General features: G+C 50.0%; 1 protein-coding gene across 1 annotated transcript in view; it reads right to left on the bottom strand.

The window, feature by feature from the left end:
- The window catches only part of LOC135380023 (nucleoside hydrolase-like), a 31,925-nt gene extending 25,957 nt beyond the window's left edge, over positions 1-5,968 (bottom strand). The window contains exons 1-3 of the mRNA XM_064612489.1: positions 5,881-5,968; positions 4,269-4,504; positions 3,681-3,977 (exon numbers count right to left, since the gene is read on the bottom strand). Of these exons, the coding sequence (XP_064468559.1) occupies positions 3,681-3,977; positions 4,269-4,504; positions 5,881-5,968 (621 nt within the window). The remainder of the gene's footprint in view (positions 1-3,680; positions 3,978-4,268; positions 4,505-5,880) is intronic.
- Between the last annotated feature and the right edge of the window lie 7,479 nt (positions 5,969-13,447).

Here is a 13,447-nt window from a genome sequence, read left to right as displayed (position 1 = left end):
TTAGCGTCGAAGAAACCCCTTCTAAGGTATTGTTAACCTACTGGATGGCGCCGTTTCTGAGTGAATTCCTGCACGTCGTCGTTGACCCGCCAACAGTAGTGGTACCTCAGCGTTTTCATGCAGCCGTGCGCGCATATCACCAAAAACTGTCGTCCCTTGTCCCCGTCCGCAGCTTGGCATCTGCTTCAGCCTCTTCTATGGCAAAGAAGGTTCTACAGAGCACTGTCACAACATGTGACGGTGTGCGAAGACGAATGGAGCATTCGGCAAACATATCGTGGGCAACTGTATGCGCCTGTCTGCCTGGATTTCTACGAGACGTCATGTGGAGCTTCGCTGGGGGAATCCAGCCAACTCGTGATCGTCTCCACTCGTGGAATGTAACAACGTCAGACGTTTGTCCATACTGTACGCACCAGGAGACTAACCAGCCTGTCATCTTCGAGTGTCACGTTGCTCGTACATTCTGGAGCATAGTCAGACGGTCCACACGCATCTTGTGTCCTGCACTGTTCCACCGTAGGCGGTCACATCGGCTAAGTGTCTTGCTCGCTGCGTGTGGTGCTTCTGTGCTGTGGAAAGCTCGCTGTCCTGCTGTGGCCCGACGTCAACGGACGACGCCTATCTTCTTGTTGGTTCGCAACGTGCGCGTTTTGCTCGCCAAAGTGTTACAGCGCGAACTACTGGCTTTAGGTGTGCAGGAGTTCGCGCGCAAATGGCCTCATCAACCTTCTATCTTGTTTCACAATGGGTGTGTGACCGTTTCTGGTGCGCCCCCCTGAACGTCGTTCACGTGCTCTTATTTGCCCTGTAAATACTCTGCACCTGTGTATATTCATACTAATTATGTACTGCATTCCATACTGTACATCGCATACATCTAGGGTGATAGACTTAGGGAGTACTGCGTTTGTGTATATAGTATGTAAGTAAGTGTGTATGTATGTAAGGTGTATGTCAACTATGGTGTGAAGTAGTGGTTCTAGAGTGGTAAGTAAGTATATGTGTATGTATGTAAGGTGTATGTCAACTAAGGTGTGAAGTAGCAGTTCTTATTCCGTTCTTGAGTTTAATAAATTTTCCTTTAACAAGAAAAAGGTTTCGTCTTCGAATCGGCAGTCGGGAGTCAAATGTGTTCTACACAAGTAAAATATGATCCTACATGTATGGATAGGGAAATACTTCACACTTGCATAGTGTCCGAATTTCAGTTCTGCGGTAAACAGGCTACATCCAACGTTTTTACATACATGCGTTTATATAGTGATATCATATATTGTCTTTCTATTTTTATTTGCAGTGTATCTTGGAAACGTTCTTTCCTGCCACCCACAGCTGTCTACCACCCCACACGTGTTTAATGTACTTGTTGCCTTTGGAGCAATCAAGATCAGAGCATGGACCCGAAGACAGAGGCTTTGTTTGCAGCTAATAGTGATACAAGTACTGGGATTTGTTTGTATGTCACTGTGCAAAGAGGGGAAGTGCTCACGATGTCCGGTAACTTGTCCGCATGTTTGCAACTCTAGTCAATGTTTACCCAGTATGTAATAGAAATAAATCTTGTACATAACAACATCCATGCTGCCTTCTTGAATTGTGCATGAACCACACATACACCTGCATGTGCATGTGAGGGACATATACCTGGATGAACCAATACATAAGCCACTAGTGCCAAAATTCAGGTATAAATTATGTATAATTTTATAGGTCATGGCTAATACATGCCTATATGACGGCTTAGTGGATAGACAAATACTGTCCCATTTTAGAGATTTGGTCTAAAAAATGTCTATATCCGGCTACACTTATCCGGCTAATAGCCGTCTTTTAGCGTAACGTTAGCTGGGCTAGGGGACGGATACGGAGCAATAGAGCTACTTTGTTAGACGTCTAATAGACATTCACGAAGTCTACATTTCTACGTTTTTTAGACGTATACTAGCGCACCATGCGTTGCCTGGGGGATAACGACGTGGCCCCACTGGTCGTTGATGGTCGGTAATGGATGATGAGCGCTAGTGAGGGACGCTCCTGTGTTTTCTGAGGTGGTTGGTTCTCCGCAACTAACCGATTCCCAGAGTAAGAGGGACTGCACACCGCTCCCTCACCTGTCCACCTCTCTCTTTAACCCTTCCCTCTTCCCCCTCTTCCGAGTGCTCCGGACAGCCGCCACCTAGCAGGCTGACCGCACTTTCCCCAAACATCATCCCCTCTCCCTCTCTAGGACGCGTACGTCACCAACTTCATCTGCACCCATGCGTTCTACTTTGTCTGCTTTGATAGTGACACTCTTGATCGCTAACATAGTTTCGTCATTTCTCGACTACATGACGACACCAGCACTTCAGTTGTCCTTTCTCTTGGCATGAGAACACAAGCCTTTCATACGTCGCGCTACGTTGCTCCAGGTCTCCGAGAGGGTGAGGACGTTACACTTGGCCAGTACCGCGTCAGTCGCTATGTCGGTAACATGTGCATTGAGACTCAGCGCATTAAGGGCTTCTATGACCAGCTGTCGTTCTCCCTGGTCAGTCGGACCATATTTTCGGAAACCTCGAGAGTAGTGGATAGCTTTTCGGTTTGTTTAGCGCGTATGCAGCTTCATTAGATTGAGTTGGTGCTCTTTGTCGTTTTCGCAAGACGTTCTCGCCCGCTTAGCTAGTCTTATTTTACAGAAATGCGCTTCGCGTTGCTCTAAGTCTCTCTTGCATTCGCATGCAATTGTCGCCCGCGCTCCTCGACATGCTACACTTGATCTGGAGACGCCCCTACGCCGACAACTGCTTGCGCCGTTGTGTCCGTGGTGTGACGTCTGAAACTCGCCCTCTCTCACGGCGGTGGTAGACGTGATGGAACTGCTTGCAATAGTCAGCCACGCTCAGACATCACGATTATCACGGCGCGGTGAGATCATGCGTTCTAGGCCGACTTCACATGCAACTATGCCGACATTTGTCTTAAAGCGTCTCAGGAAAACCCAGGGAAGACACCCAGACAGCATATCTGGCGCCCGTATGCGAACCCGGGTCGCCTCCCAGTCTCGACGTGGAACACCATCATCGTAACCACAAGGCTACAGGAGCTAGTGTTTACGGCGTCGGCATCGGTGGAGGACCTCTTTGCCGTAGTCGGCCACGATCGGGCGGGGAACGTCCGGACTATCGCAGTGGGGTTGTGCGTCCTGGGACGACTTCACAGTGAACTGTGACGACAGTTGTCATAAAGCCCGCCTGAGGAAAATCCAAGGAAAACACCCAGACAGCACAGCCGGCGACTGGATTCGTACCTGGTTCACCGCTGAGCCTCAGCATAGACATATTTCTTGTAACAACATATTCAGGTATGAAAATTGTGCAAACAATGCGGTAGATTATCGCCCCTGGCGATGCAACTCCCCATTCATCGAATCAAAATAGTGTTGTTGTTGTGCAAGACGACAAAGAGGGGCTCAGCAGAGTGCGCACACAGTCATGCGAGATCCGAAGGAAGTGAAACAGTTATACCCTAGTAAAAAAAAGGGGGGTATCGCAAAAGCAGGGAGCGGGACCATCAAGAGTCATAAATGAATTTAAGGTTGTATAACTGCGCAAGGATCGGGAAGAAACAACAATTAAGTAATCCCAAAACTCATCGGGTCACATTTTCAGTGCGCATTAAACTCTCTTACCGTAAGCATTTCCACCAAGGATGAACATGTCCTTCAAGTAGCTCGTAAAGTGTTGGTCAATCTTTAAAGCCACGGCGGCATTGGTCAGTGGCCCCAAGAGCACCAGGGTATACAGGTTTCTTTTTGCCTTAGCCATCTCTAACATCCGCAAGGCTGCGTGTCTGTTCATTGATGTCTTTTCATGATTTCGATGTGGTAGTTCGTACTTCGATGCTACATTGCCTAACCCGTCTTCACCAAAATAGTTTCCAGTATCTACGTATCGTCCTGTTAAGGGCTCATCACACCCCTCGTAGACCGGTGTCTGAAAAAAAATGAAGAAGAAATCTGCGTGATAACTTCAAACAATGAAGGGTACTTAAATATGCACTTATGACATGCCCTGACTGACTAGGCGACTAGACTAGACTCTAGTCACTATAGACGTAGAAATATGGCTAGGGGATACGTCGACATCGTTTTGCTATTCCAACGCCTGCTTGTGATATATATATACCATCAAAAAATAAGGCGTGAGGAAGATACCCCACAGAGAAGCATGCTGATTTGGTAGGTCCTCTTACAACAGTAGTTATGAGTAGCAAAGGGAACTTACCGAAGTTTTGTTAAGGAACTTTAGGACCCGTCGAACGTTGTCGCATGCTTTCTCAACGTTCGTGTTTCCATTCACACATGTGATCGCTTCAATGTTTGCTTCAAGGCCTAAGGCTAGGACTATGGCACTGGCGTCATCGACGCCGGGGTCCACATCCAATATTATGTGCAGATCTTCCCGCGTGGCTAAGGATTTCGATTCCAAATCCCGGCAATGATCATATCCAACATGGGGAACTGAAAAAGTAATGGCAAAGCACACATTTACAAATACGAGTGCTACAGACCGCGTTTTGAGAAAATCAGGCGCATGTTTACGCCCTGGGTGGTTCGACCTCCCCACGCCTTTCTTTGTCATTTTGTATGGGGAACCTATCTCGTATAAATGCTTCTTGCGGATGTAATCGTTTACGTAACGTGATATTTCCGATGAACAGCGTTTTCCATGCTAGCAAGAGGTCGTTTTCGGAAAATGCCGGTGCTGGAAAGATTACCGACGTCGTCTCTGATTAGCTTCTGCCACGTGGTCAGTGGTACATATTCCGTTCTTACCAAGGTAACATAATGGGCTTTTTAGCAAAACAGACGAACAGAGTTATCCAACGACCTAAACACAAGCAGAGACAGAAAGAAACCGGAAAGTGTTATAAGTACGAAGTAAGTGGTGCGCGTAGTTGTCACGCTGAGTTTCCTGGTGAGTACCGTGGTAGGTAGTTTGCCGTCCGCCGTTGAGAATGTCATTGCGTGTTGAGCGTCAAACATGGCAGGTTCAACTGAGCATTGCAGCAAGTTGAATTGTGTGAAGGTGTAGAATTTTTGCACGCAGAGGGCTTAGAGAACGACGGAAGCGAAAATAAGCTGAAAAGCTGTTTCGTTCTAGAGCACATTCTTCTCCACTGCCCACACTACCAATCTTGCCGAACTATACTCTCCGCATCCCCCAGCGACCTAGACTCGCTCCCCTCTCTCTCACACACAAAATTGCTTTGTCCCTGGCCACATCCAGCACACCAACGCTCTGCCCTCAAGGCTCTCTTCACCTTTCTGGACACCACAGGACTTCCATCCTTATTGTGAAGGGGCTCATTATTTCATTCCCCTCATCACCACCAGCAATGGGGGAGAGTATCGCCCCGTCGATGAAACTCCCCAGCCATCATCCCGAAATAAAGTTGTTGTTTTTGGCTGGCGGCTTTGAATTCAGATTCAAACGACCAGAGCATCCCTCTGCACCACAGGGGTGACATAAATCCGCCATCTTTGTAACTACCCTCAAGCGGGTGCTTCTTGCAAAACCGCCACCTTCTCCTGGTCGCACGTCGTAGAAAACGTCATTTTGAGGTCGTGTAACTTTGTTTACATGTCAGTTTCTCGCTTACCGACATATTTCCGTCGTCATAAAGCCAAGAACTGAACGTATACTGCCAGCGTAAAGTATGCTGTGCTTCTTCCGCAGCATGGTAGCCGATTTCTCCTTAGTTTAAGTACATCGCATCGGCTCAGTGAGTCTTAACGCGTGGGCGTCATCACATCTTTGGAGGTCGTCAACAGTACGAGGCCTTATGTGCAAAACTGCGCGTTTTATTGCGAGATTATCGGATACAAATAATTACCGTGGTCGAAAGACATCCAAAACGTCACGCAGAAACGACAACCGCATTGTGTACAAACGGTTTGGCCGCCGATCATGGACGCGGCCATCTTTAAGGTCACGTGCGCCTTGACGTTTGCTGTGACATGCGACCAGGACCTGTCCATGATACATTGCGTTGCCCAGCGCGCTTTCGTCTACGGAGGAATACATTCGATGCCACCCCTGTGCTCGACACTAAAGCGAAACGCGCCGCTTCGAAAACATTGTCGTCACTGGAGCAGCCACTCCGAATATCCCCGCACCTCCAAAGGACGTAGAAATCGTGAGGAAGTCGGCACTCTTCCTTCCGATGTACTGCAAGTGAACGGTAAGACAAGTTCGGTTACTTTTTGTTGAAGGAAGTAATGCAGGATTATCGTGTAAAGTGTATATTACAACATTTACAACTCATTCTGGGACGTTAGAGGCGTTTCACAGTGCGGTGATGTGCCGTAAGTTGTGCATTTCGGATATGCCGCTAATCAATTTATGTGCTGTATATAATAGTCGTCCCTCACGTCCCAGCTATTCATTCACGGTGATCTACGAACGTTTGTGACACGTGTGCTTTAGTGTTCAAATAAAAAATCAGCATGCATTGCCTATTCACAAATAGTACAGTAATTTTCGTTCAGAGTAATGCTTGATCAACACAGTATTTTTTTCTTCTTCTTTTTTTTGTGCTCCCACAGCAATCGGCGACAACGACACACCTAGCTCGACCTGTACATATTGAATGTGCGGACTGCGATTACTTTGAACTGCTCTTCAGTGTAGAAACACCTAAAGGTCCAGTGAAGGTCCGTGATTTCTTCGACACAATTCATGAGGACAAATAAATCCCCCCCCCCACACACACACACATAAACTGCCATCGCTTTTCGTTCCTCAACTTTGGAGCAACACGTACACTACTTAGCAAGCGCGGAAGGAAAACAGGCGAAGCTGGAGGAGGAGGGGACGAGAGCAGAGCCGCAGAGCAGACGACAAACCCGAGGATAGAATGGGAGGAGGTTAGGAAAGGGGGTCGGTCGGCGCATGCGCAGTTCATTTAAGATTTTTCCCGCGCTGGCCACCCCTGAGTGCTGTGAGTGGCCCCTGGAGATCACGTGGTTTCGGCGACTGCCATTTTCCATGGACCACTGCATCTATGGAAAGTTCCGGCGGCTGCCAGAGGGCGAGAGGCGGGCAGTTGGAACTTGGAAGCAGCGGGTAGCAACCAGTTGGTTGTGTCTTCGTTTGCCATGACCATAGAAATCTTAAGGAGTATGCTAGGAAACCTCCGAAACTGGGACGTACGGGCGACGGGAGCGCCATATTGAATCAGCTACTGTTGCCGCGGCGCATGCAAACAAAGGAATACAGTAAGCATACAGCAAACATAACGCCAAAAATGTTTTTGGAACAGTAACACACCGCCAGAACCCATGAAACCGTAAGATATATGAAAACACACACACACGAAGAAACAGACACAACACGGACGCCACATGGGGACGCCGTCTCCGCCGCTGCCTCAACCAGCCAGGACTACAAGCTTGGATAGGGGCAGACACTGACAAAATATGAAGCCGACGGAAGCAGAGGAGCAACCGAGCAAGTGTTGCAACAGTTTTTGGAACTGTGGCTGCTTTCACGGGCTGGAAATACACGACGTTTCCTCGGCTGATTCAATATGGCTGCCTCCGAGCGCATACATTGAGAGAGGGAAGAGCCCCGTTCAAGATCTTTGCTCTCCTCCGATCCTCCTCCTCGGCTTTCCTTCTAGCCTCTCTCCGTAAGATTTCTATGGCCATGACAGGGATCGTATCTCTTGTGCAGCATTTGCGTGGGTTTAAGTGAGACAGTGCAATGACAATGATTCCTGTAAACACATCGTCAATATCCGGAAAAAGTTTTGACACTAACAAGACCTACACTGCGTACGGAGGAGAAACGGACGATAAAATGTCAAACGGACTGCACATAGTGCTTGTTCTGATGTTAGCAGGTATGAGTACTGACAGTAATGCCTTGATTACTATTAATTAGATGTTTCGTTTTTGAAACTTAGGAGGGAGGTGAAGTGAAACAGGATAAGAGTCTAAAGATTCCGAACCTATGGTGAAGAGGAAGGTTTCGCGACCTGCATGGAGAATAGGGGTGTCATCTCTGAGGAAATACAAGATGTGAGGTGGTGAACAAAACGTTATGCTTCCTGTGGACAGTGATTGCATCGCACAGTCAACGCAGGCATATGCCTAGCAGTGATTTCCCCAGAAATTCACTGCTTGGGGGTGCCGAGCTTTCAGGGGGGGGGGGGATGCTTGGTGAAGGTTGCACTGAAGGAATTTTCTTAGACACGGAAACAATCGTGGAACAATGGTGACATCTCTGCAGAGCTTTCCCGTTTTATTTGTACATGTTACTACGTTAGAACGCAGTACATTAGAATACAGATTCATTATGAACGGCATTTCAACATTCAGATGCATAATCACACGACGAACAAAGACTAGCGCCTTGTCTCACGATGCTCAAATAATACCTAGCACACAGATTGTACAAATGCACGGTACGATCATCTGCATGACTGTGGTCCTACAGCCCAAGCTTAACAGTACAGGATGTAATTCGCAGCACCGGACTCTCTACCAGAACGTGTTGGTGGCCGGGCTGGATGGGGTCACCCCAGAAATTTCAGGGGGGGGGAGGGGTAGGGAAATCCCTGATGCCTAGTCTAGACACAGTGAGTGGTGAGTGATCAGACGTGTACTACGTAGCAGAGATGGGAAGTTACTCGACAAAGTAAACTCGTAACCAGTAGGTTACTGTGCAAGAAATGTAACTAAATTATTAACAAAGTTACACGTAATGGAAATGAACTTCCTAAGCTACTTCCAGAAAAGTAACGAGTCACTTTCAAGTTACTTGCTACCCAATATATTAATTTTAGTTCTTGACCTTTCTATAGTTAATTCAGATCTTGATAACACAATGAGCGATGCAAGACGTTTCCAAATAGTTTTGATATACAAAAACCATATATATATATATACATGAATATCTGATAAGGCAAAAAAAGCCTACATGTATGTGCTTCTTTAGGGAGAGATTCGATGATTTTGATCTAGTAATAGGTTCTTGAACAGAGTACAAAGCATGTTTGATCTATGAGTTGTCCTCTACGCACATATACTAGGACCGTGCCAAGTTTTCACCCTGCTACACAATAGCCTCTCATATTATAAGCGTGTAGTGCTACTGAAGACTAACGAGACCAGACAACAACATGGCGGTGGAATTGCCAGGTCAGAGCGAGAGCTCGGGCTGAGCGAGGCAAGGCTATTATTCGCGCCTTGATGTGATGGCGCTGGCAATGCCGCCACAGGGCCTCCCCCCTAGCCAAGCGCTGGAAGCTGGCGAATAGAAACGAGCTTGGGAGCCCAAGTGACTTGTCGGGGCGGTCTGAGTCGGGTAGACAGCCGAGGAGGCGACGGTGGGGGAAGAGTAGTTGGAGTAGTGAGCGGACAGCTTGCCGTGGAGGGTGAGTCGTAGAGTAGCTCCACGGAGAAGGAGGGCGGCAACGGTGGTACAGCGTCGACGTATGCCGGTTTAAGCCGTTCTAAGGCAACAGTGTCCTCGCGGCCGTTCAGCTGAATGGTGTAAAAGTTGGGTGAACGGCGCAGCACGAGGTGAGGGCCTGTGTAGGGCGGTTGCAGGGGCTTCCGTACAGCGTCACAGCGCACAAAGACGTGTGTGCAGGAGGCGAGGTCGGGATGCTGGAATGTCGAGGGCACACGCGAGGGCCGAGATGTTGCTGGACGAAGGGCGGCCATAGTACGGCGGAGCCGCGAAACGTAGTCAGCTGGTGAGAGAGCAGTGCTGCCTGGCAACGGGCAAATGAGATCTCCGGGGAGGCGTAGGGACGTGCCGTATACCAGCTCGGCGACGGCGCAGCCTATGTCAGGTTTGAAGGTGGAGCGGATCCCCAGGAGCGCGAGCGGTATGACTTCTGGCCAGGGTGTTTCGGGAGCAGCCCGGAGGGCAACCTTGAGCTGTCTGTGGAAGCGCTCAACGAGGCCGTTTGACGCCGGGTGGTAGGCAGTCGTTCGAATCCGCTTGCAGCCCAGTGTGTTGACGAGTCTAGAGAAGAGGGCGGACTCGAACTGGGGACCTCGGTCTGACGTGATGATAGAGGGTACGCCGAAGCGCGACACCCAGGTGTTCAAGAGGGCGGCTGCAACTGTGGATGCAGTGGCGTCGGGTACCGGTACAGCCTCGGGCCAACGGGTGAAGCGGTCAATGATGGTGAAGATGTAACGATAGCCGGATGATATTGGGAGTGGTCCCACCAAGTCGATGTGGATGTGAGCGAAGCGGCTGTCTGGCGCGGGAAACTGAGAAGGATGGAGGCGGGTGTGCCTGTGAACCTTAGTCCGCTGACACGGAATGCAGGCTTGAACCCAGCGCTTGATGTCCTTGTTCAGACGTAGCGCCGAGAAATGAGTTCTTGAGTTGCGCGTATGCCAGGATGGGACAATGAATGATAGGTCGAGAAGACTTCTCGTCGAAGTGCCGCCGGAACAAATGGGCGGGGTCGACCTTGTGACGTGTCGCACGCGAGAGGCTGTGTAGCGCCTGGCAGGTCGACATCGCCTATGGTTAAGGAAGACGAAGGGTCACTTCTGAAAGATGCGAGTTCTTGATCGGATGATTGGGCCTGAGCCAGTGCGTCGAGGAGCGAAGACTGACAGGTTGTCCCAATGAAGCTGACGCGACTGAGAGCGTCCGCCACCACATTATCTGCACCACTGATGTGCTGAACGTCTGTGGTGAACTCCGAGATGAATGCGAGGTGGCGGGTCTCACGAGGGGTGTAGCTTGTGCTGCATGAAGAAAATGCGTAGACGAGGGGCTTATGATCGGTGAATACGGTGAATTGTCGGCCCTCCAAGAAATGGCGAAAGTGCTTGACGGTGAGATATATGGCCAGGAGCTCGCGACCGAAGGCACTGTAGCGAGTCTCCTGGGGCTTCATCTTGAGTGAAAAGAATACTAGAGGGCGCCAAGCGCCAGAGATACGTTGTTGGAGGACGGCGCCGACAGCTGTGCTGGAGGCATCGACCATGATGGACGTTGGGGCGTCGTGTTGAGGATGGAATAGAAGGGACGACGAAGCGATTGCCTGTTTGATTGCCTGGAAGGCAGCTGCCGCTTCAGGGGTCCAAACCAGCACAGAGTGTTTCGAGCGCTTGGTGCAGAGCAGAGCCTCGAGAGGACTCAGTTTGGCTGCGCATGATGGCACAAAGCGCCTATAAAAATTCACCAGCCCCAAGAATTGTCGTAGTTTGGTCACGGAAACGGGCTGCGGGAAGTCTTGAATGGCAGCGACTCGGAATGGTAAAGGCATGATGCCCTGGCTGTTGACATGGTGGCCAAGGAAGTCGAGTTCTCCGACTCCGAATTCGCTCTTAGCGGCGTTGATAATGATGCCGCTCTGTTGTAAGCGGGTAAAGAGTGCCCGAAGATGATGTTCGTGCTCTGTTGGGGAGCGGCTTGCGACGAGGAGGTCATCCATGTACGCGTAGACAAATGGTAATCCGCGAATGATGTTGTCGATGAACCTCTGAAAAGTCTGGGCAGCGTTCCGCAAGCCAAAGGGCATTCGAAGGAACTCAAACAGGCCAAATGGGGTCGTAATGGCGGTTTTTGGTATATCCTCCTCTGCCATAGGAATCTGATGGTAAGCGCGGACGAGATCTATTTTCGAGAACGTGGTGGCGCCTTCCAGATGAGCTGAGAAGTCCAAGATGTGCGGGATGGGATAGCGGTCGGGGATGGTTGCTTTGTTCAATGCGCGATAATCGCCGCACGGGCGCCAGTCCCCGGTCTTCTTTGGCACCATGTGCAGCGGCGAAGCCCACGTACTGGATGATGGCCTGATGATACCAAGTTCAAGTATGTGGTCAAATTCTGCCTTTGCCACGCGGAACTTTTCGGGTGCGAGGCGCCGCGGGCGGAAGTGAACTGGTGGGCCACGGGTGGAAACGTGGTGAACAACGTCGTGTTGTACGGGTTTCGTCCAGTCGGGTGGTTGAGTCAACGCAGGGAAATCCTTCAGTATAGAGGCGAAGGGGACGTCCGGCGCAGTGCAAGATAGTACGCGGGATGGTGGTGCAGGGAGGTTAAGGCCGCAGACTGACAGGGACGTTGAGCGATCAATGAGGCGCCTGCCGTTGACGTCAACGAGCAGCTTGAAACTGTTGAGAAAATCTGCTCCGAGAATTGCTTGGGTGACGTCGGCGACAAGAAAAAGCCACCTAAAATCTCTTCGGAGCCCGATGTTGAGGGTTAGAGACCGTTGGCCGTAAACGGGTATGGTAGAGGCGTTGGCGGCTCTTAGGCTGAAGCACTGCTGTCGGGGTCGGCGTGAAAATTTGTCGGCGGGTATGACGCTTACTTCCGCGCCCGTATCAACGAGGAAGCGCATCCCGGTGGTACGGTCAATGATGTGGAAAAGGCGGCTGCTGGTGGACTCGGGCGCTCTTGTCGTGGAAAAGGTTTTCGGCTGTCGCGACCACGAGCAAGGTAGGAGGCAGCGTCGTGCATCGGCGCCGAAACGGTGGTGGTAGTGACAAAGTCTGCTGGAGGTTCGGGAGCAGGAACGCGCAGGAACCGATGGGGATTCTGCGCGATGGTCAGCGCGGCAGGAAGTTGATGATCTTGGTCGGCATAAAAGGTTTGCGACCAACTGGGTAAGGTGACGAACCTGCTGAGACAAGGCGTGGGCGGAGCTTTCGAAGCTGACCTGGGACACAGGCGGAGCGGGCAGTTCCGAGAAGCCGGAGGAATTGACGACTGCCATGTCCAGGTCCGTCAGGTATTGTCCAAGGTATTGTCCGGGTCACCACTGTAGTGCTACTGAAGACTAACGAGACCAGACAACAACATGGCGGTGGAATTGCCAGGTCAGAGCGAGAGCTCGGGCTGAGCGAGGCAAGGCTATTTATTATTCGCGCCTTGATGTGATGGCGCTGGCAATGCCGCCACAAGCGCACTGCTCGTCGCTAAGATGAGCGACACCTGAGCCTCCTAATGTACGGCCAAAAGAGAATTTGTAACGTTCACCGTGCAACAACAAGTCAACAAGGCAGCACCGGGGTGCACGTTGCCGTCGTGTCAAGTCACAGGGAAGGAGGGACGAGAATTGAACAAAATGAACTTTGAACTTTCTCAAACTTATATTAACAAAGTTACCTAAAAAATGAACGAGCTCCTCATGAAGCTACTGGAGCTCAAAAGAAACGAGTAAAGTTGAAAGTTACAGAACAATGTAGCTTACTTACAGTAGCCCGTGACTCCCAACACTGCTATGTGTAGTCCGTACATAGAGATGTACTGATTATTTCTTAATGATCAGTGTATGCTTTTAGTAGAATCAACAATATTTACTCGAACAATATGTGTATTTCTGCGCATTATTTTCGGTCATGCATTCAGTGGTCCCAGCTGCTAAGTGGCCAGATCCGGGGCCACTTAGCAGGGGGACCAGTGGATCAATTCCA

Source organism: Ornithodoros turicata, chromosome 1 (genome assembly GCF_037126465.1).
Source record: "Ornithodoros turicata isolate Travis chromosome 1, ASM3712646v1, whole genome shotgun sequence".
In the NCBI taxonomy this organism is placed as follows: Eukaryota; Metazoa; Arthropoda; class Arachnida; order Ixodida; family Argasidae; genus Ornithodoros; species Ornithodoros turicata.
This window is presented reverse-complemented; position numbering and strand designations above follow the sequence as displayed.